Here is a 24,761-nt window from a genome sequence, read left to right as displayed (position 1 = left end):
TCATGTTCTTTGTAAAGTTTCTTGCAGAAATAATTTTGTAAGTCAGTTTTTTTCTTGCAATGTAAGCACACTGCAGTGTGGGTTTGTCGATGCAGTCTGTTATTATTCATTTTTGAAGCTCTCCAATTATTTGGCACAGGAAGCTTTTTCCACTGAAGACTGCATTCATATTATTGCTACTCAACTCCTCTCCAAATGTTGAGTGCTCTGGATTCACCTTTTACGAAACGTCTCAATTGAGAATTGCCTTCAGTTTCAAATGAGTACATAATACTTGAGTAAAGCACTGGGAAGCAAAAAAATATTTTGTTGATGCAAAATTGAAGGCAATCGCATGCTATGTATTTCTAGTAGCAGGTGAAAGGTAAGTTAAGTTCCATTAGAGTATACTGACATGACAAGTTCAGCTACTGAAAACAGTAGCTATAGTTTGGCTACTGAAAACAGTAGAATAGAGTAGCACTACAGTTCAGCTACTGAAAACAGTAGATGTTTCAAAACACCCATTGATTTACTGAAAACAGTAGACAGAATTTTCAGTAGGGTAGTCACAATTACTCTCTATACATTATAAGAAGCTGTTGTCAAAGTGTGAACAAGTTGAAGCAACAGAAAAATACACTTTTGTTTTCGTCTGCTTGACTTTCTGACTTTTATTCCAGGCTTTCATGGACATGAGTGGATAAGTCAAGCAGTTGCTCTGTGGATAGTAAACGGGCTACTTACAAGTGAGGAAGCAGCCATTAGAAAAGTTGTGGATAATTATATTTGGTACATCCTGCCTGTTGCAAATCCTGATGGGTACGACTACAGTTGCACAGTGGTAAGCATAATGACAGGCCTAAATGGGTAAGACTGTATATTACATGTTTGAAACATGTGCTTAATTTGATGTTCAAGTTACCAATTTTTAACAAGAATGGCCGACTTTCATACTCTAGCTCAGGGGTTCCCAAACTTTATCGTTTCACAGTGCCCTCGGTGTTTCAAGATCTTTCCATGGTGACCAAGTCAGAATGTAGGCCTATCTAACACTTGCAATGCTCAGTTAGTGTTGTTAGGATGCTTACCTTAAGTTAAAAAATAAACTTATATTTCAAATTCAGAAACATTTTGTGTAAAAAGTACTAAATATGCACATATTATGAATAAGTGTAATTTCAGCAAAAATATTGGAACATTTCAGCAGTGGCAGATGGCCAAGTGCAACAAGTGCAGATGTTTTCACCTACTTTTCAAATTAATATTGACATTTTTCATTTGCTTGTTAAATTAAACTATTTCCCAGCAGAACGCACACCATAATACTCAAATAATACGCCGCTCGGCGCTACGCATGTGAAGAGTTCGTCGTAGCATAAACAAACCAAGAGCAGATGCCGCCAGGTTGCGGAAGACTTTAGCTGGTTGTCATGGCAACGGTGATGTCACCTAGCGTTGGAATTGAATGGGTGTCGTCATCTAGGTGCAGCAGTTCTCTCGTCGACAGAAAACATTGCATCCAGTGGTTGTGGCAAAATCGTTCCGTTCTCGCAAGATCATGTACCGCGTGTGTATTTCGCGTTTCCTATCGTGTGTTGTGTTCATGTGTTGAGCTGTGGTTTCTACAATGAACCCAGTAAATGACTTAGTGTGTAATTTGTTGCAGACACCATTTTCCAGATGGACGGATGAAGACAAAAAAGACGTTTTAAATTGTGGGGGGCCCACTGACACTTACTATTTGTTTTTCATTGCCTATAAATGTACTTCTTCACCTGTTATTTTAGGCACGAGCCGGTACTGCATTTCAGGGTGCCCTGGTAAGCCAGCCACGGTGCCCAAGGGTGCCACGATGCACACTTTGGGAACCACTGCTATAGATGATTTTTTCAAAGTGTACTGAAGAATGTGGAAAGTATTTGCAAGATGGGAATGTTATTTTAAGTAATTTGCAGAGCTTGATAAACGTTGTAAAAATAGTGAAGGGAATTAGTATGTTGCAAATATATCAAAAGCTCCATGCCTGTTTGGAAAGAGCTAGTATATTAATTAGCGCTGAGTCGATACTGATGCTAATGTATCACTATCGGAAAGTATTGGTTGGAATTCATCTACCGATACCAGCCGATACTTTTCCGGTATTTTGGTCATTCTGGGGTTTGCAAGGATGCCACGCGACACTTTCGTGGAGTGTACTTATCCTGGACATTATGCAATATTCAAAATGTATTTTTATTTTGCACATTTTTTGCATGAAAAATTATATTTTGTGATTACATAACATTTATTTTAATATTCTGATTGTAATTATTGAATATTCTAAAGCAAATTTATTGGTAAATTGAATCATATAATTGGAGAAGAATATTTACACACCAATATTGATCAATATCTTGAACAAATTTTAATTATTGAAATTTTCAAGTGTCTATATCGGTGAGAATCGGTAAGAGTATCGGTATCGGTTCAATGTGGTATTGGCTCAGCCCTAGTATTAATCCTTGCAATTCATTTTCCAGGACAGGTTGTGGAGAAAGACAAGTTCTGATGATGGCTATTCCAACTGTGTTGGTGTTGACATGGACAGAAACTGGGATGTACAATGGAGTGGTGAGTGTTATTTTGCACTTGTATCGGACCTTCAGTAAATAACAAATGTAACTTGTCACTGAGATGTTGTAAGCTAGACATGCAGTTTATTACTTAATACCACATTTTTTTTTAATGCTAAGCATGAACGTTCTTGTATATCAGGGTGTGAAATCCCAGGGGGTGGGGAGAATTCCCCCCACCAAACTCTTCTGGGGAGGGGGGAGGGAGAGTTTTTGTTTTAACAACGATCATAAACAATTGAAGGGCCAGGGGGAAAAACGATGAATGTTCATTCGAGACGATTTGCCAGGAAATGAAAAACAAATATTTCTATTCATATATACGTGAATATATATCCAAAAATAATAATGCGTTTTTCAGGCACTTCTGACCGTTTCCCAACCAAGGCCGTTCTCATTCTTATAGTACAGATTCAGAGCTATCAGATGGCGCTGCGATCTCAAAATGGGCGAAAAATCGACATTCATCGTTTTTTCCCCTGGGTCTTCAATTAGTTTGGGATTCGAATATACTTGACAGGAATAATATCGATAACATAACGGACAACAAAGAGCCTCATCTCTTAGAAAACTGAATCCAGCCAGCAATCCCCAGAACACAGAAATTTGACTGACTTATTTCTTCTCCATTTCTCATCACCTTTCATTAGCAACCACAAAGTATATAAATATATTAATAAAACACATAATAAGGAAACTACTCGTATTATCTTCTTAATGTCTCTTAACTTTTGTCCCTCCTCCCTTATGCAAATCATTGTTCATAGTATCATTAGTACATCAAAACCTTTAATTTGCAATTACATTTTGAATGAAATACAATCGATATAATATATTGTATAGTTTATAAAATAATTTGATTATTTAATAATTGACACATATATAACGGCATTATATATATATATATATATATATATATATATATATATATATATATATATGTGTGTATGTGTATCTGGCTGTCTCTCTGCTCCTTCCCTCCCACCAATCTGCAGTGATTTCGCACCCTGTTGTATATAGTGCTAGTTTTGGAAGCAACGCCAGTTCGGTATCTTTGACACAACCCCCAGAGGAAGCCGACCGGATAAGTATCTGGTTTGAAGCCACCACCTGTTTTTCGAAGAAGCGCTGTTGTCACTTTTGCCTGCAGTGTTTAGACATCCATTCATTCACTGTAACGTTATACTCTCAAGGTCTTTATATTTTATAAAAAAATACAATACAATAACACAACCTACCCAAGATAAGGCAACCGCAACCTCACGTTCAGAAATCTCTAAAGAAACTGAATTGGCAACATCTGATTTACTCTATGTGCACATGACAAGTTCTGTCATTTCTTGGACGGACGCTATTGGTGGGAAAGGTTTCAGGGGACGATTTATTGGACTCCACGTGGGCCTGACATGTTGTTCTTAGAGGGAAAACTGATCTGTCGGAACTTTTTTGAAGTAAAGTGGTCGTCCAAAGCATCAACATTCTTGTATACCTGAACTCTCTTTTGTAATTTTATATGGCCAAGTTTTCAGTTTCCTGTCAGAGTACAAAGCTGATTAGTTTTCTTGCATGAAGCTAACTACACAGTACTTTAGCCCTACATGGCCTTTTGTTTTGACTTTTAAACAGCATTTATAAATATCAAGGTATTTGTAATGATGTTACAAGTTACTTTTGATTTCTAAATAGTAACTGTAACAGTCACTTTTTTCAGTTAAGCAAAAGTAACAGCAATTCACTCACTTTTCACATAAGCAAAAGTAACATAAGTCAGTTTCTTTTTAGGTAAGTACTTCTTCAGGTAAGCAAAAGTAACATAACTCAGTTAATTACTTTTCCATTCATATTATTGGAATGAGAGATGCGGTAGTAGATAATTCAGGTACTCACGTTTTCCATGAAGCTGTTTTAAGTCATTTTCTATTAATTTCGGAAGCCACTGCCACCATCCTCATTGGAATTTGTTGTGTTGTTCCTTGGCACGTTTCTGCTGTTTCTTCCTAAGTGGACGCTAGGTGTGCTGTTGTTTCCTGTATGTCTGTTTATGTGTCGTCCCCTGTTCACCAGTATTAGTTGCCATAGGCGCCGACTCCATGGGGCTTTGGGGGGCTCGAGCCCCCCCAATGTTAACGATGTGGGGGCAGAGCCCCCAAATAATTTTGCTTAAGAGGATCTAATATACTATTTTGCTTCTCTTGTAAAGTTTACTCTGAATTGTGCCAAATTAACTTAACTTTAAATATACATTTGAAATGTTATAGACCATCAACTTTGAGGGGGGGGGGCTATGACCAGAGACAGCAAAACACATGACTTATTACTATATACTAAGTATATAATTATGAGTACTGTTAACATTTTTACTAAAAAGAGTTTCAAAAGAAGATGTGCATGAACTAGGAGAGTGGATGAGACGTTCAGGCTACAAATGGCTGGCTCTCACATGACATTCAGAACGAGATAATTGATATATTAGAGAGATCTGTTTTGCGCTCCGTGATAGCAGATATTAAAAGTCGGGAATATTTTGCTATTATGGTTGACGAAACTTGTGACATATCCATCCGTGAACAATTGACATTTTGCATTCGAACTGTAAATAACATTTTTAATATTTTTGAGGAATTCATGGGCTTTTACGAGATTCCGAACACTGAGGCCAAAACTTTAAAAAGGGAGGGAGGGAGTTATTCATTAATTTATTTCAGTGATCAGAGCCCCCCCCCCCCCCAATAATTTTGACAAGTCGGCGCCCCTGTTAGTTGTTGCAGTAAGGGAAGCCAGGCCAAAGGCAAAAAATGGCCCAACCCACCATCGGACTTACAAAGCATATCAAATTCCATAACCATAAAATCGAAAAAGTAAATGTCAAATACAAAGCACACACTCTCATAGACACAAAAATCAAAGAAACACACGCTATCATGCACTACAACCATGAACACACCACGCCTGGCTTTCGTTACTGCAGCAACTAACACCGGTGAACAGCAGACGACACATAAACAGACATACAGGCAACAACAGCACACCTAGTGGCGACTTAGGAAGAAAGAGCAGAAACGTGCCAAGCAATGACACAGCGCATTCCTACGAGGATGGTGGCAGTAGATTTTGAAATTAATAGCAAATTACTTAAAACAGCTTCGTGGAAAATGTGAGTACCTGAATTACTTTTCAAGTGAGCCAATATAACAGCAAACTAATTACTTTTTCAGGTAACCCAGTTACTTTTCAGGTAAATAAAAGTAACAGTGACATTAACTGTTACTTCTCAGGCCAGCAAAAGTAACATCAGTTGCTTTTCAGTCAACGAGTTATGAAAATAAATATTACTTTTTAGTTACCTTATGGTTTCACATGGAAGAAAATTTTCTTCAAAGATTTTAAATCAAAAGCTTGCTTGGAAGAATGGCTGAGTTGACAAAAATGAGTTTTTAAGAAAATATCAAAATTACCATTGAATGAGCTACAAGTGTATTTATTTTAAAACACCTAGGATATGAGAGCATAAAATCACGATGAATCATCCAGGATATGCAACAGCTTTATTCAACAGTAATTAACACAGGTATCATTTTCTTAATATAATAATAATAATAATAATAATAATAAAGATAACTTTCCAGTATAGAAGGTAAGGCCAGAATAATTTAGATGCCTGGCAATTATGAACTCATTAGAAGTGTCTAATTATTTTATTTTTGTTGTTTCAGGAAGAGGTAGTAGCAATAATTCTTGCAACGAGGTTTACGCAGGCCGCAAGCCCTTTTCCGAACTGGAGACCCAGGCGATTTCCAAATTCCTTAAATCAATCAAGGGACACCTTCAGTATTACATCAGCCTTCACGCATACGGACAGATGCTGTTGTATCCCTATGCCATGAGTGATGAAGAAATCTCAGAGAAACAATTCTATGTAAGCACGTTTTATCTTTTTTGTTGGTATTAGCGGTTTACTTCCAGTAAAGTATTACGAAGAGCCACTCTCTCCACTGCAAAAACATTTATGTTTTGATATATTCATTTTGAATCATCCTGTACATATATATTAGTAACGATATGCATATCACGAAGGGAAAAGATTTGACTGATTGATTTGTTTTGTTTAACTTCACTTTTCTGTTTTCTGCCACTTTTGGCTAATGGAGAGAAGAGTGAGTGAGAGGGGGGAGGGAGAATGAGGAGGATAGATAGATAAAGAGAGGGAGACACACACACACACACACACACACTATCTATCAATCTATCTAGATATCCATATATATAAAATTCGTATGTATTATAATGTCATTAAATATGTGTCAATTATTAAATAATCAAATGATATTATAAAATATACAGTAAAACTTCTCAATAATGGACAGGCCTGGGGGAAAAATAAATGTCCGTTATTAAGAAGTGCCTGCTATTCAGAAAAAAGTGTAGAATGTTACACAATAGGATAGGCATATTACAGTAGGTACTTTATGAACATAATGTTTTTTTCTTCCTACATTCAAGGAACAAAATACTGTACTGCATATGGTGAATTTAAATTTACTAAAGTATCCTTACATATATTACAAATTTCAAAAATGAAATTACACGTAGTGTAATCCTTTGTTAAATTACTGCATTCAAAGTGCTCTTTCATTTTCAATAGGCTATAACTACTTCTGGCCAGACCCGGATTGTCCAAAATAATCATCTATATTTTTCTGAATCTTAAAGTTCTTTACAATTGTCTTTTCGTAGATGTTGATGACTTCAACTTTTTCCTTTACAGTCAGTCGTTTGCGTTTCTGCAACATCGTAGCAGAAGTGACACACACTTCTCAAGATAACCACAAAGAATACTGTCTGCTGTCTGGACTTTTAAAATGAAATACGTTTGGTGTAACATGAAACAATGCACGCTAGTTCGAAATACTGGCCATTGTTGTGTCGAGTTCCAGGAATTGTGACAGTTTTCGTTCAGGCTGTCCGTTATTAAGAAGTTTTATTTGCATTTGGAAGATAGTTTTCAGTGTCCACGTCCGTTATTAAGAAGTAATATTGCCATTAAACCCCATGTATTACTGCTGGGAATTTAAAAATGTCCGTAATTTAGAGGTGTCCGCTGTTCAGAGGTATCCGTTAGGAGACGTTTTACTGTATAATATATTATATCCGCTGTCCTTCATATAAAATTTGATTGCAAATTGAAGATTTTAATGCTATGAACATGAACAATGATTTGTGCAACTAAGGGGGGAGGGGTAAAAATTACAAAATATTAAGAAGATAATAGTTTCCTACATACAATTCACATCTACAGTAAATACTATTACATGTTTTATTAACACATTTATATACTTTGCGGTAGCTGAAAGAACGCAATAAAAAATGGAGAAGAAATTACAAGTCCGACTAATTTCTGAGTTCTGGGGATTGATGGGTTCAGTGTCCTTAGAGAGGAGGCTCTTTGTTTTCCATTCTTTGTGTATGTTTTCGATATTATTCCAGTAAAGTATATTCGACTCCCAAACTAATTGTTTATGTTTGTTGTTAGAACAAAAACTCTTCCCCCCCAGAAAAGTTTGGTGGGGGTGGAGAATTTCAAGACAAAATCGTTGGTGGGGGGATCCTCCCTGGGATTTCACACCATCATCAACAGATAGAGAGGAATAGTTCCATCGCCCTTGTGGATTATTATCTTAAAGCTTCCACATCAGTATTGAATCCAGCCACTTTTCTCCGGGAGGGATATCAAAGTTCCCAGGAGGGGGGGATGTCCATAGGCAACAAATTATAATACTAATAAAACCAATACTAATATTGTAAAATTGCTCCTTATCCCTAATATGTACTAAAATAAAGTGTACATTTCGATAAAACTGCACAAGACCATTCCTCAGCAAACTGTTGACTCACTACTCTTATCCATTAAAATAGCTGTAAGAAGTTGAAACTTGTTACAACAATAGAAGCTTACATTACACCAGCCCTCCACTCTACATGTGTCCATTGTTAAATTTCAATGAAATGGTATTTTATTGTACAGGGTGATTCCCTCACTAGAGGCCCCCAACTTTTGTCTACAAAACCGCCATTTACTTAAGTTTGTATTGAAAATTTACATGCACATACCTTGAACAATGTAAAACAGGATCTGCTCAAATCCGATGCTGAAAATGGTCCCCTTCCACATGCAAGCACTCTTGTACACGTCCAAATTCTGGAATATTTTTCTTAAAGTGGCGTCGGTAATGGCTTCAATCTCTTGACGTATAGCTTCTTTCATGGCTGCGATTGTGCGATAGTTTTAATTTTTTTTTGCAGCTTTTTGACACGTGAAATATGGGAGATTAGTTTCTTGGGAAAGTCTTTGCAATGATCTTGATGGTGATGCCAGTAATCCCTCCTTTACATCCTGTCTTGTCACTTCAGACATTTTCCTGCTTCCTGTCCTGAATGCTGTGTGACAAGACTTCCCGTTGTCTCTAATTTTCTTACCAATTTCTGGATACAACACTTTGAAGGTACACGTCTCACACAAAATTCAGTCTGAAATGCCCTTTGACATGCTTTAAATGAACCAGTTTGCCACGAGTAAATCACGCTCTTTAGTTGTGTACATTGTAATCCCTATACATTCGAGCCAACACTACCGAGATGCATTGTCGCGGAACAAAACAAATGAAGGTCACTGGAAGAGTCCAAACCTATTGCACGGGGTTAGATCCTGTTTTACATTGTTCAAGGTATGTGCATACAAAATTTCAAGACAAAACTTTAAGTAAATGGTACTTTTATAGACAAAAGTTTGAAGCCTTAGTGAAGGAATCACCCGATATATTACTAGTTAGCAGTTATCAAAATGGACCACACTTTAAATTCGTTCATTATTTTGACTTTGAATTATAAAGGGGACTAAAACAGTGCTTATCATTACGATCCCAGAAAAAGTATATGCTCTATGTTACATAAAGTGACTGAAAAAAGCCAAAGTGAACATGGTTGCCAAATTTCTTTGCTATTATCAAAATATTCTGCCATGTCGTTGAATTTTTTTTTTGGGGGGGAGAGATTTTCCTGCCTGGGCCACCTGCTGAATTCATCACTGTTCCACATAGCACTCTTGCCTTTAGTGCAAGTAGTTCTATATTTGATTCTCACTAGAAGCTCCAAAATCTCAGTGGTGGCCCAAAATTGTGTAAAATTGAGGAGCTACTTGAATGCAATAGTTGCGGACTCATGTTTGAAAAGCTGGGACTTGAAGCACAGACCATGCTTTACGCAATGAAAAGCCACCTGGTAGACCTTGACCTCAAAGTACTGTTGCACTAAAGAGATTAATTTAGTTTAGTTCTATATACTGTATTACTTTCATGTCATTTTCATTTCATGCTCGTCTTCTCCTTTGTAGGTAGCAGCCTGCGAAAGGGCAATAGAGGAGCTGGCAAAGAGACATGGTACTTCCTATGCATGCTCCAGTGCTGGATATATGGAATGTACGTACAGTTACTGTTCCTTTACTTCAAACTTTGCCATCTTATATTCTAGAGAACTAATTGTAAAGAATAACTTTGCAGTTTTCTCTTTCTTCTCAATATAAATCAAAAATTCCTCAAAAGGGAATTGCCACTTCAACTATGCTCTCAAGAGCAGGCTTTTCTGCATTACAAGCAGATCTACAGATGATTTTGATCGTGACATTGAGACCATGGTCACAATTGATATGTGAGCTAAAGTAGAGTTGAACCAAAGGAGATAATCTTCCTGATTCTCACCGATACTGATGCTTGAAAAACTGTAACAATTAAAATTGATTGATTCGCTTTATTTTACTTCGCTTTTTGTGCCACTTTTGGCTAATTTGCGAAGATGTGGATCAGTGATGACACGATGAAATTGATGAATGTACACTCACAAAAATCCATGCCCAAGCCTGGATTTAAAACTGGGCATCGTAGCATGATGTGCTAACCACTCTGCCATGGGGGCCAGCTGTAACAATTAAAAGTTGTTCAAAATATTGAGTTGATATTAATATATAAGCATTCAACTATATATGCCTCCATTTACCAGTTCTGTTTGAAAATATTCAAGAATTGCATTGGAATATTAAAATCATTTTCAAAAATTCATTTTTCATGCAAAATAAATGTAAACTTCAAACTATGAATATTTTCCAGAGCAGTCAAACACCAGAAAGAGTTGCATTGAATTTTTGCAGAACTTGTGAAATATCCAAACTCCAGAAAAGCATCGGCCACCATCATTGAATAAACTCCTACCAAACCTTCGATACTGATACCTCATTCTTGGTACTGGCTCAGTCATTGTTTACGGTGTACGAACCCCTTCTCATCAGTTTAGTAAACATTTTGTGTTAATTACTCCCTCTGTCCCATAATTATTGTCCGGTACACCTTTGTTTGTTGTCTCATAATAATTGCCCTATATTCAAACTGTGACATTGGTGTATACAGAAGAAGAACACGAAACAAGGGAACGAATCATACAACTTTACTACTCAAGGATTAGTACAAATTGTGCTTTCCATCTGCCTCTTCGTCTGTCATTTCTGTACTACCATTTTGGCATACCGGACTATAATTATGGGACAGAGAGAGTATATAATATAAGGGTCAGTCAGTGCAAAATAGGCCATCTCGTATATCTTGACATGCAGATGGCATGCATGGGCGGAATTTGAGCTTTTGCTTTGGGTGGGCCAGACTTTGGGAGAAGCATATGATGTACCTGAGGGTTATTGAATATCCCCTAGTTTATAAGGGGTTCGGAGGCCTTCCCCCAAAAATTTAAAAAAAAAACAACTTAAAAACACTTAGTTTTAGGTCTTTTAGATTTGAAAATGTTAAATTTTCTCGCTTAAGTAAACAAATATTAATTAGTATATTGCTTGTCAGTTTTAAAATAAGCAAAACAGTACGATTAATGCATTTTGCATTTCATTAAATTTATATTGATACAATACTCGAATTACTTTAAAAAAGTTACGGTACAATAGTAAGCTTCAGAAATTTTAGAAAAATTAAATTGAAAAGTTCTTTTGATGCCCCAGCAGTAACTGTTGACTCAACACGTTTTTTACGTTTTTCTTTCTTCAAACTGTACACATCATTCAAATCGTCAAAGACCCGCTATTGCTGCGCAATTACCACACATGCTAACATGTCAAACGTCGAGATTTGTGGTATGGCTTCATAACAAAAATGTAGTAACTGAACTTAATTTTTTAATCTTTTTTTTTAAGTTGGGGGGGCCAGGCCTCCACTGCCCCCTCCAGAACTCCACTGCCGTCTGGCATATCATGATGGACAGCGAGCAGTTGTGCGTTTCCTGGTGACAGAAGGCGCTAGAACGTGAAACATTTACTGTTAATGACGGCAGTGGATGGGGAACATTGTTGGTCCAGGTTGTGGATCGTTCTGCAGGGGCGTTCTTCCTTCGTGAAAATCCCTGCACGTCTGGACTTCACACGGCTCACACTCACACTGCTACACACAAGCCTGTGAAGCGAGTGCCATCTACCGGGCGACAACGGAACCCCCTTCCAGTGGCAGGAGTTTCGTGGAGCCACGGCATCTACATGTCAAGATATACATGATGGCCTGTTTTGCATTGACTGACCCTTGTTGGTTGTTCTTAAGATAGTACTTGAATGAGTGAGAAGTCACACAACTTCTGACTTTTCTACTCATTGCATATATTTGTAATATTTCGTAATGTAATTTCAGCCATTATCACCGGTACAAGCATGGACTGGGTCTACCAAAATCTGAATGTTAGATTAGCATTCATGTATGAGCTGAGAGACAAAGGTGCCACCGGGTTCTTGCTTCCATCCAAACAGATCATCCCCACAGCGGAGGAGACCTTCGATTCCATCCTTGCCATAATCGACTACGCGGAGAAAAAGCCAAGGAAAATGGGATCTGATAAAAGTGCAAAAGATGCCAGTGCAGCATCTACCGCAAAATGTTATTTTGCCTTATGGCCTTTGCTGTTCGGTTTTGTATTTAATTTTCATTATACATGGAAGGTTAATAAATTTTAAGATGTCATGATGCTAATGAAATTGCTAGAATGAAAAATGTGTACAAAACTAAATGTGATTGACTAACAATGGAAAAATAAATATAAGATTGAACTCTTCTCTTTCTGTTCTGATCCAAATGTAGGAATACATGGATTATCATGTCAACAATGATACAGATGTAATAAAATAATTCGTGGCTTGACAGCCCTTGAATGGCTTAGGAAGATCTCCCGACTGCCAGTCTCCCTCCCACAATCCTACCTAGAGGTGTGGAGATCTTCAATCAGTATTGGGGTGACGTGGGATCAACACATCGAACCCCCAGCCGTTATAGGAGATTTCCGAGACCGGGTTGATACAGATGTATTTCCCAGTATTGGTGTGAAGGTATTGCAGACTCATGCTCAGGGGGGGAACACATCCCCCCAAAAGCATGTCATGCATCCCCCTAAATCATATCATGCATCCTCTCCAAATCATATCATTCGTGCCCTCAAACCATATCGTAATCTCCACAAAGTAATTAATTACGATAGCGTGTCTACCGAAATTAACTTTTTCTTAGCTTTACTGAACACTATACTTGATCTGCCCCTCCTCCCTAAACAGAGAGCCCATCACTCAAGACCCACCTAAAATCCTTCATCATAATCCCCCAAAAATAGTTTGGATGAATACGTAATAATTGATGTCTATTTGAATGAAATACCATGTTAAACTGTCCATATTTTTTAATTGTTCGATTTTAGAAAGAACTTAAAGCTTCATTAAATGTAGTGTTTATGAGTGGGTTTCTAAAACTCACAATTTGAGTATTTAACACAAATCGATACACAACTTAAGATAAAGATAGAAAATTCAACCTTGGCAAACCAAATAACATGCTCCAGCTGTATGACAGATTCAATTATTGTTTCACGAGACATTACAGAACCTAGCTAGAAATGCTTACGCTCAGGGCAATAATATAATATGGTTCCTCTTTCAAGGAACTCACTCCCCTCCCCCCAATTTTCTTGGGGTAGATATATTATTTTAGTAACCCATAACAATAGTTTTTCTTGTATGTACGCATTGCTTGCATTGTAGAATTATTTTCCTGTAGTTTACGGTTATTACAAGCATAAGAAAACAGTTTTTCGTTGTGACGTTTCAGGAGAACACATGCTCCCTTCATCAGACATTTATTTTCATTTTGACTAAAGGTACAGTTATAACAATGGTTAGCAATTTTTTAAACAAAAAGAATCCATTATATAATGGATGTTGTCAATGTTACATTGTTGTAATATAGCAACCTAACTGTGAAAAGAAGCAGTCTGTTTTATTTTTATTTCAGATATTTTTTTTTGATCACATTATTTTTTATTAAAAATTATGAATCCCAAATATCATCAGGTAATTCAAAGTCGTCATTGTTTTTACATGATATTTTGGATTCATAATTTTAAATAAAAAATAATGTGATAAAAAAAATTATCTGAAATAAAAATAAAACAGACTGCTTCTTTTCACAGTTAGGTTGCTATATTACAACAATGTAACATTATATAAGGGATTCTTTTTGTTTAAAAAATTGCTAACCATTGTTATAACTGTATCTTTAGTCAAAATTAAAATAAATGTCTGATGAAGGGAGCGTGTGTTCTACTGAAACGTCACATGAAAAACTGTTTTATTATGCTTGTATTAACCGTAAATTACAGGAAAATAATAACATAACAAGAGTTAAGTGAATTTTATCTTCAGTGCAAATTTAACTTGTTGAAGTAAAATTTTCCTGTGACAAGAAGTTAAAAATGTGGATTCAATATATAGTGCTGGACAAAAAAAACCGGACACTTGCATTTTTTGTGATAACGCAATGGGTCGATAAAAGCTCTGGTACAAGGGCTAACTAAATGTTGCAGAAACTGAATTAAGTACGAATGCATAAACAAAGTCCGAGCCTATGAATGGTGCATATGGTACTACATGATCTGCCGAACATTCTGTAATATACCTGCGAGCTGTTATTGCAATTCAGATGTCAAATATTAAAGTATCAGGTTTTCATTGTCCAGCAGTATATTTTTGTTAAAAATGATGCACCTACTATAAAGTAAGCAGTACACCAACACTAAGCATTATATTTTAAGAAGTGATGTTATTAATGAATATCGCTTATGTCTTGCAAATGGAGCTATAGTATAGAACTTCACATTCACCTCAGTAAAGCACCAAACACGCATTGTCGCAAGACACCATTGCGAGCGAAGCGAGCAAGAGAATTTTTACATCCATTTCTTTGCAGGCTTTCAAGAATATTAATTTTATGGGATGTCGATACTTTCTTAGAATACCGAGATATTTAGTTGTTTCCAGCTTCTCTTCTGGCAAGTTTGGGGTCGAAAACGTGTGGATACCATATGGCTAAATACAGTCTCTAAACTTTAATGTTCGAACTCTCTCTCCACTACAAAAATCCCTTGACAATCTAAGATTTAACACACTATCAAGAGCTTCCTATCTACTCCTATAATTTTAATACTCACACTACCACCAAAATTTCCATGCCAATTTTACACTTACTGTTTACATTGAAGAGTAGATATTACCTTCTCCAAAAAATTAATTCTCGGTCTAAACACCAGAATTTCCGCAACAGTCCGACACAATAGTAATACACAAGAATTGGATACCTCCCCCTCAACTTAATGCTCAATCCCCCTCTAACTAAAATACCCGCCATAATCTAAGACCTAGAGTTGGATACTGTACACCCCAAAGTTTAATTCAGAATCCCCCACCCCAGAATGCACGTGTCAATGCCTAATATGTAAGAGTTGGATATTTCTCGCTCCCCCCTTTCAAAAATACCCTTAAACAATGTCTTTTCTTCATCTAATGGATTAAATATGGTGCATTTAAGGTGTAAAATTTTTCACGTATATTTTGGAAAAATATATAAATGTTAAATGCATGAAGTGAGCATGGGGAATAATAACTTGTATTTCTCCGGAATGTAACAAGAACAAACTAAAAGGCAAATGTTTGTCCTTGAATGAACAGAAAATTGTGTAAATATGTGTATGCCTATTTCCAGGCAAAAGAAGCAAGAGGTAACTGCACAAGGTGTGCAATTTCGTCATCATAGATCGGAAACAACCTCTGTACTATCCTTTCCTCCTAATTCTTGTCCTGACTTTTTTCGAACAGCAGTCGATGAGATTGAGGCAATATGGTGTCTGTTATTTTGTAGGCTATATTGTTCATATCTTAACATACGTATAAAACATTGCTGCTTCTAAAAAAATCAGTCATAACCATATGAACTCACCCCCTTGCCCTTTCCACATGCCTGTGCCAATCCTTCCAGCGACACCATGCTTCACCACTGGTTCCATATGATACATGTTTCCACGAGTCATGTTTACAAGGACTGCAAACCACACTGCACTAAGCAGCAGATAATCTAACCTAACCATGAACTACTGGCAACAGAAAGCACAGCAAACAACTCAAACCATGACCAATCAGCACCGCCAGATGGGAGAATCCACCACCCAAGGACAAACAAAGCAGTGACACACTACCATCTCCATCTCAGACACTGTACCTTCGTTAATGAAGGCTGGTCCTTCGAAAATAACCGAGACAAACAAAAATAATAGTAATGCAGAAATACGGTACATCAAGTACACAAAAACAAAAGTTTCAACTAAAACAACCATTATGGACATGAATTTCTTGTCAAGAACAAAGCAAGACACATCTAGACACCAAAACTACTTTGATAAAAGCTCAGGCTGTATAAGAGAACTCGGGAGCACTGTATGGATAAAACACAGGATAATGCACAACCCAAGAAAGGTTTATACCAAATGTGGGTCTAGGCACCAGGGCCTCAATAGCAACTTTCATGTTGTAAAAACTAGTCTAATATTTTGCCAAGATCACTTGGCTTCTTCAGGGATATCTTTTTTGAAATAGTAGCATTTATATTTTGTAGACTGCAGCATTAAATAGAAAAAAAACAACATAAAACAGGTGTTCATACTCCTGCACTGTGGCTGTGCAGTCCAAGGCGTTATGCTTTGGGCTCTGGCTACAGGACGTGAACACGTTTGAGTCTCCTGGACGAAGCGTAACAACTTTTCTCCTGAGATTTTGGCCTGTATATGGGACGAGTGGCCACCCATCATCGTGGGAAAATTAAGCCCGCATCACATGGAACTGCATTGCCAGTAGATATGCCCTTGGCGCTGGACTGGCTACCAATTTGCTAGTTTTCGCCTCACATGATACTTATCAGCGTACTTGTCGATAGACTTTGGTTCCCATACGAGGGAAGTTGTAATGGCTGCCGTGTGAGATGTAAACAATGTATCACTTCACATTTTTAAAAGTCGATAACTATTCAACCGAGAGGAATAACGTTTCGTATAAAACGTTATTAGGTACAAAACAATGGTGCTGCTTAAATACATACTTTACAACGTTTACAGTACACGTATGGAAGAATATTTTAGTTGTTTCAAATGTAAACACCGTGCACTCAGCATAGATGGTGTAACTCAACGTGCCTATCATGCTGTATACGTTATACATTGCTGGAGTAACTCTCGGAAACCACAGACAAAAGTGCTCATTTGCACACTCACAGATTATCTTCACATGGTGAAACTTTGCTCTGATTGACTGTTCCACAGAATCCAGTCGAGGAAAGCAAGTAGCAATTAGAACATGTCCTATTTCTCCAAACCAGTCAAGCAGTCAGCTAGGCGGCCATGATTGCTACCTAGAAAGTTAGTTCAGCGCCAACTAGGGCATTCCTACTAGAAATCCAGTTCCGTGTGATAGGGGCTTTAGAGAACTACGGACGAGTAGCGTAACCCGTTCATGCAAACCTACAACAACTGGGGGTTCATTGTGCTGACCACACGTCACTCCTAACTTGGATGATTGTCCACCCCTGCTTAGGCATGAGGGAGCGAGGCCAGTAGTCGGTAGTTAGGCAATGGCCCTCAAGAGCTGTTGCGCCACATAATCGGGCAGATGTCCTTAGGATGTCAACACTAAATGTCAAAGGTGAAGGTTAAAAAAACTTGGTGTTCCTTTGGTAGTATGGCCCAGTTTGTATGTATATATATTTAATGCTGCAGTCTACAAAACGTAAGAGGCCCTGTTTCTAAAAAAAATTAAACCCCAACAAACCAAATGATCAGCAAATTATTGGACTACAATTCACAGCATGTCAAGGTGAGAATCTATTATAATAATGCTGGCACATGGCATGGACCAAGCTTTAATACCAAAATGTATCCCATAAAAATTAAACATATAGAGGCATATCATAGATGTTATGAACATTTCACCTACATCAACAATAGCACGTCATCAACTAGAAGTTGTAGTATTCACTAATAAAAGAAAAAAATAATATGCAAAAGGACAGTTTGAACTTCTTATTATTACAATTCTACGAGATCAATTACATTACAATTGATATGCTACACTAATGGCTAAATCTCTTGCAAAAAAAACTGCAAATAGTTTAGTCGAAATATATAACCTTTTCTCTAGACACTGTTTAAAATCACAGCCAACAGCTCCTCCTTCAATGCATGTTTAAAGTATGAGGGTGGATCAAATGAAAACGTAACAGTGGATGTATTGGATTAGATTTATGTATGTGTGTGGCGACAACCCGGTGTAAAGGTAGAGCGGGAGGTAAGGAAGGAAACCCCTACTGCATGATGGACTTGCCCTAGATAGTCGCGCGAGAGAATGATATGCTCAGACGGTCGGGCAGCAGTATCGTTCGAGCAGCACAAGGCCAAATGGCCCAGCCTGTTGTCCTCTGGAGTGTTTTTGCTGCATGAAAATGTGTGGCCACATACGTCAGCTGTTACAAAGAACACGTTGGCGATGTTTGGGTGGACAGTGTTGGAACACCCACCATATAGCCCTGATCTATCCTCATGGGACTACCATATCTTTGGTCCCTTGAAAAAGACATTGAAAGGTCAGCTCTTCCACTCGGACAATGAAGTCATAGACAATGTTCGCAACTGGTTCCAATCTCAGCCAAAGGAGTTCTCACCACTTGGTGAAACAGTGGGACAAGTGCTTGTGTAACTTTGGAGATTACAATTGAAATAAACCTTCTTAATTTCATTCTGTGGTCCCTGTTCCATTTTCATTTGATCCACCCTAATATTTACAATTTGTAACTTTCTTCCCTCCCCCACAAAAAATTTAAACATATATTTGTTTAAAAGCTGCAAAGTAAATGCACAAAATTACATAACACAGTTATGAAAAACATAGCAGGTTACTCTAAACAAAACTTTCAATAAAACAAGATACCATATTTATGTACAGTCACTCTCTGTTACCATCTTTTTCAATATGACACAGCGAGCTTGGAGCAAAATACACCCTTGTACAAATAATCCTGGTAACTTGCAATTCTCCTAAGGTACCTAAGTACTAAATAAATTAACTTTCTGCAAATTTTACAGCACTAAATGTAACTTCAGAACTAGAACGAAAGGGGAAAAAATATAACGGGGGAAAGGGATCTGCCTGTAACACCAGCCCCATTTCAGATCTTGCACTAGAGAATAAAAAAATGGATACCCTCAACTGTCTCAATACATATTAAAATAATTATGTACACTTTTACTCTTCCCTGATAAGAGTCATGTCTCTTGTACATAAATACATGGACAACGGCAGGTGGGGAGGTGAAGATTGTGGTTTAAGATGCCACTTACATTTTTATTTTGTATAGAACAATAAAACTCAAGAAACAGTAAATAATAAAACTGACATGTTACGTATTTCAAATTTGCATACACTAGACCTTCTCCTTCCTTTACCATTGTGAAGATGCATTCACAGAACATGGAAAGAACGTATCTTGAAATTTTCTTAGATTATATTCTTTAATTGCTGCGTTTGGTTGATCACAATGATGAGGATGCATGGTAATTATATGGAACTGATGAAGGAACGCTCTTGAAAGAACCACTCATACTTTCTCAAGGCAGTTGCTGTATGGTGACTGGCCACATGTTACAAAAAACGTTGAAGAGAAATCTCAAGTGTTGGTTGAGTTACCTCCTGTTAAGAACTCGTGTAGTACCCTCTTATGTTATTACAATTCTTCTCAGTTTTTATCATTGGGTGACCCACCAACTCTTCAGATCTCCATTTGGTGACTTACAAAACACAGCATACTCCTTTGTTGAAACTCCCATCAATAAATATAATTAATTACAATGAATGTACAACATAATTTTAATTCATGTTAAGAGGGAATAAAAAACGCGGTTGATATAATTAGAAGACGTGAGGACTAGACTGATTTCCGCGAAACTTACTTGAAAATGTTCAATTAATTTCGGTGGCCTCTGCCACCATCCACTTGGGAAACTCAAAGCTTCACTGTTGGGTTGACTTCCGGCTGCTGTTGTTTCCTCATTTACCGCTAGGGGCGCTGGTGTAACCAGTTCGTCTGCTGCATGTGAATGGTTTGAGTTGTTGTGTCCTAAGCAAACATAAGAGATCTTTCCTTTCACCACTTGACAACCTGGGAGTATATGATGCCCAGTGTGAGTGCAACTCGCATTACATTGGCAGATCCATCAACGAACGTATACAACAGCACTTATCCGATGCAAAAAAATCCCAACCAACTACCTGACTGTCAAAGCACTTCAAGTTTAACAAACAAAGGATCCAAAAAGTTTCAGTTAAGCATGCAGCGAACACAATGATTGACACAAAAATTAAAGAGATGCACTCAATTATGCACTTTCCGCACGAGCTGAATATTGACAGTGGCCAGGCACATCATGTTTGGCTCCCGCTCTTGCAACAACTCAAACCTATCACACGCAGCAGACAAACTGGATACACCAGCGCCCCTAGCAGTAAGCGAGGAAACAACAGGAGCCGGAAGTCAAGCCAACAGTAAAGCTTCGAGTTTCCTCAAGTGGATGGTGGCAGGCCACCGAAATTAATATAACATGTACAAGTAAGTTTTGCGGAAATCAGTCTAGTACTCAGTTACGTCTTCTAAATAATTTTAATGTAAATTACGAAAGTACGTTTCGAACTGATACTATGAACTATTTTCTAGCAGATCTTCATAGGGAAAGAATTAAAAGTATGTGATGTGACATGGACATATAGAAGGGAGGGGATAAGGGGGCTGTTGCATCCACTCCTGGAAAATGAAAGTCAGCCTAAAATTATATATCAATTTGAAGCAGCATTGGGGGTAAATGACATGTTACCCCACCAGTCTCCTCCTGGAAGAACTCCTGCTCACACCTATGGTACCATCCACAGGGTAAGAAGCAATGTCTAAAGCTAAATGAAAGTTTCTGGGAAAGGTATCGACATTTAATCGTCTAAAGGGGGACTATGGACATGCATTCCATACAGCAAAAATTTAACTCATGACAGGATGAAATATTGTACGCAAATAAAATACAATGGATGAAAATCTGAAATTCTAGCCCTACAAGAATGAAGTATTATATACATATATAATTGATAGATAAATATAGGCAGAAGAATACAAAAAATCAGAACAGACCAATGTAACATGAAACCCATTTCCAACAGGAGTAACGAACACTACATGAAGCACTGGCTTCGCAATACTGAAGAGGCAACAGCGTAGGGTAGCGAGTAGTGGGTAATGCAGAAACAAAACAAAACATTACTAGCATTGAAATACCAATTATACTTCAAGATGTCTTAGGAAACATGAATCCTATTGCACTTTGGATCACTCGCGCTGCTTTGTAGAGTTTTCACTTTTACATAAAACAAATGATATGTATAACTTCATTGAAACAAAACATAAAGTGTACCAAAGACTGCCATTTCCCACACTGATGGTTGAACTTGCAGCTTTCAGTTCTCCAATAACAAAACACAAGAATCATAACAATGCACCAGAATATACAACAATAGAAAAACTTTTCAACTAAAAAGCATCTTAAAATGGCATTTTCAGAAAACATTGTACCAGATCTTCAAACTAGAGTGTAAACTTAGTTTCCTAAAATCCTACACTAAACTTTGCCAATTTGATCCAAACCCGCATGCCGTGTCCGAGTCTGAATCCCCTCCCCCCGTATCCTGCGCAGGCAAGGAGCGTGGCTGTGACGGTGTGCTGGGAGTGCTCTGGCTGATTCCGAAATCTTGCGGCCTCTTTGACTTCCGCTTCTTGATGGGCACAAACTTTGGCGGTGGCATCATCCTCCTGTCGACCTGGGAAGAGACAAGGAGCCATTATTTACAATGAAATTTTCAACTTTTATCCTGGAAAATGCACGGTTGCCAGATCATTGTGATGCACTTTACCAAAATACAGTGGTGCTTCACATAATGAATGCCTCGTACAAAGAAAGTCCCACATGACAAACTGCATGTGAATATCGTCAGATATGATTAACCCCTCAGCAGGTGCACCTCATTATCTTACATGAGCAGGCATGGGGGATACTGCTTTATACACAAGCAGTGGCCTGGCTACAATTCATGTAAAAAACTGATTGTTATGTTATAATTGAACTAAATGAAAGACCTACCAAAGCATGGAAAGTCAAAATGACAATCATTCTGATTTTTTGTTTTAAGTCCACTTTATGCATAGAAAGACTAATCGGGACTGGACCTACAGTTTAAAGTGGCATCCACAAAAATACAATGAATGAGACACTGTACATACATACATACATACTGTATAACTGTATTGTATTTGTGCTGTACTGTATTTTCTATAACTTATAAATTAGTAAATTTCTAGCATTTCCAATGTTATGCAAGGCACCACTGTATTTATCATTCACAGTAAATAATATACCCCAAACAAAAGAAGAATTTGAGGCATCATATGAGGTACAAGTCAGTGTTATTACCAAGATATGGTTTGTTAATTGTCAGCGTCATATTAGGCGCATTCAGAAAGTAAGTTTCCCTGGGGTCTTGCACAAACATTATTTCATTCAATGATTTATTGCCACAGATACAGCACTTGTCCAGTTACTTGTCAACATAATTCCCGCCAGAATTCAGGCACTTGTCATAGCGTGGGGTCAACTTCTGTATACCTGCGTTGTAGAAGTCCGCCGCCTGGGCACCGAACCTGTATGTTTTGTGCATTCAAGAACTTGATCACCGAACAAACCTCGCATGGGGCGAGAGATGGAATAAGAGCAGGCATGTTTCATTGCTGCTGCGATGCTACTGAGGACTTTCGGGAGGCATCTTCTAGGACATCCACTAGCCAGGGCATGTGCCTCTCATGCATGCGCAAAACCAGTTTCAATACGCATGGCCTGCCACCTATGGGCAAGTCGGAAACTTACTTTCTGGATGCACCTAATATTTTACCACATTTTCATGTATTTTGCATTCTATTCTAGGCCAAAAGCAAAGGGGAGTTTATAACCCACTCTCTCCTGGGGAACACAGTACTGATACAAACTACTGATATACAGAAAAAACTTGTTAATCCGGACCCCAATAAGCCGGACTTCGCTTAATCCGGACAGGCCCAAAAAAACACAGAATGCAAGGTTTTAAATGTGGCTAGAAGTCAACAACATAACTTCCCAAAGAAAAGGCAGTCAACCACTGATGAAATTCTGTTTTCCACAGACTTTGTACTGTACTGTATAGTGTATTTAGGCCTATGCCCTTTAAATACACCATAATAAATGTGTCTTGTTGCTACAAACAGTTTTTTAATGCACTTTCTACTGTTCCTTTAGGTTATTTCAGTTAATCTGGACTTTCGTTAAACCGGTCAAAATATCATCCCATTAGTCCGGATTAATGAGGTTTTACTGTTATTCCATTTATTTCTGCCACTGTAATTTGAGAAAATATATTCTCTGTTGGTATGTAGAGCTGAGCTGATACCACCACTTTGAACCGATACCAATACTGATATCCTTATTTATTTCCAGATACCGATGCTTGAAAATTGTAACAATTAAAAGTTTTTCAAAATACTGATTAATACAGAGTATTAGTGGTTGAATATTCCAATTCAATTATAAGCAGCAATTTACCAGAGTTTTGCTTTAAAATTACAGCAGAATATAAAAATACCTACTATGGAATCACAAAATACATTTTTTCACATGATATTGGTACATAATCAAAGGAAACTTCGAATGTTGCATAACGTTCAGGATAATTAGACTTCGTGAAAGTATCACACGGCATTTTTTCAGATCCTGTGAAAGATCAAAACACCGGAAAAGTATCGACTGGTATTGGTAAATAAAATCCAACCGATAGATCGGCAAAAGTATTGGCACAGCCCTAATGTTAATAAATAAACAACAGCATGCTGCATCAAGCAAAACATCCAAGGCTACAACAGAAAACATTTCAAAATGGTACGTCGCCTATCTATTTACTCAGTTCTTACCGCATATCATAGTTTGCAGAATTTTTATTGACCAAAAATAATAAAATGAGACACAACGTCTTACCTTAGCGTCAGAATGATTTTCTTTTCCTCCTCTTAAGGCAGCAAAAAATACAAAGAAGTCACATTACTCATCCACTCCAAGTAAAGACAAGTTTATGAGCTAACGGACAATTAACTAAAAGGTTTGTAACTTACTGAAAAGTTATATCATGGAAATGACTGTGAAGCCACAGTTTGGACTGGTAGGTCAGTAGTGGAGCATTGGTCTGGAATAGGAATGAAACAAGTTGGATTGATGGCTGAATGACAAGTTTCACATAACTTTTCAGTAAGTTCAACATACAACAACCTTTGTGTGCTGAACGCTATTTCAGCTGAATTGTGTTCAGAAAATCACCAGGCATTCTTCACTGGCCCATGAACTGTATTACAATGGGTTTTAAAACCAATCCACCACTGAGAAACATAAATATCTCTTAAGGTCATGCTGAACCTTTGGCCTGAACGAGTGAAAGTCATTTTCAAAAATTCTGATCCTTCAAAAAAAAGCCGCTGCAATATTTCAAATTCTGGAAAAGTACATTCATTTAGAATTCCTTCTAGAGCACTCTAATGATTGATTGCTTGATTGATTTGCTTTATTTTACTTCGCTTCTTGTGCCATTTTTGGCTATTTGCGAAGATGGGG

The 24,761-nt window shown here is 37.6% G+C and overlaps 2 protein-coding genes across 4 annotated transcripts in view; one reads left to right on the top strand and one right to left on the bottom strand.

Annotated features, from left to right (window-relative positions):
* The window catches only part of LOC146005327 (zinc carboxypeptidase-like), a 29,778-nt gene extending 17,084 nt beyond the window's left edge, over positions 1 to 12,694 (top strand). For both annotated transcript variants that reach the window (XM_083144492.1, XM_083144493.1), the window contains exons 6-10: positions 663 to 823; positions 2,502 to 2,592; positions 6,308 to 6,510; positions 9,982 to 10,066; positions 12,320 to 12,694. In XM_083144492.1, the coding sequence (XP_083000618.1) occupies positions 663 to 823; positions 2,502 to 2,592; positions 6,308 to 6,510; positions 9,982 to 10,066; positions 12,320 to 12,639 (860 nt within the window). In that variant the 3' untranslated portion in view covers positions 12,640 to 12,694. The remainder of the gene's footprint in view (positions 1 to 662; positions 824 to 2,501; positions 2,593 to 6,307; positions 6,511 to 9,981; positions 10,067 to 12,319) is intronic.
* A 5,359-nt stretch (positions 12,695 to 18,053) lies between these two features.
* Positions 18,054 to 24,761, bottom strand: part of LOC145977816 (uncharacterized) — a 29,547-nt gene continuing 22,839 nt past the window's right edge. For both annotated transcript variants that reach the window (XM_083110129.1, XM_083110130.1), the window contains one exon: positions 18,054 to 21,897. In XM_083110129.1, the coding sequence (XP_082966255.1) occupies positions 21,694 to 21,897 (204 nt within the window). In that variant the 3' untranslated portion in view covers positions 18,054 to 21,693. The remainder of the gene's footprint in view (positions 21,898 to 24,761) is intronic.

Source organism: Lepisma saccharinum, chromosome 23 (genome assembly GCF_977018435.1).
Source record: "Lepisma saccharinum chromosome 23, izLepSacc3.1, whole genome shotgun sequence".
In the NCBI taxonomy this organism is placed as follows: Eukaryota; Metazoa; Arthropoda; class Insecta; order Zygentoma; family Lepismatidae; genus Lepisma; species Lepisma saccharinum.
The sequence above is the reverse complement of the archived record's forward strand: the minus strand, read 5'-3'. Positions and strand labels throughout refer to the sequence as shown.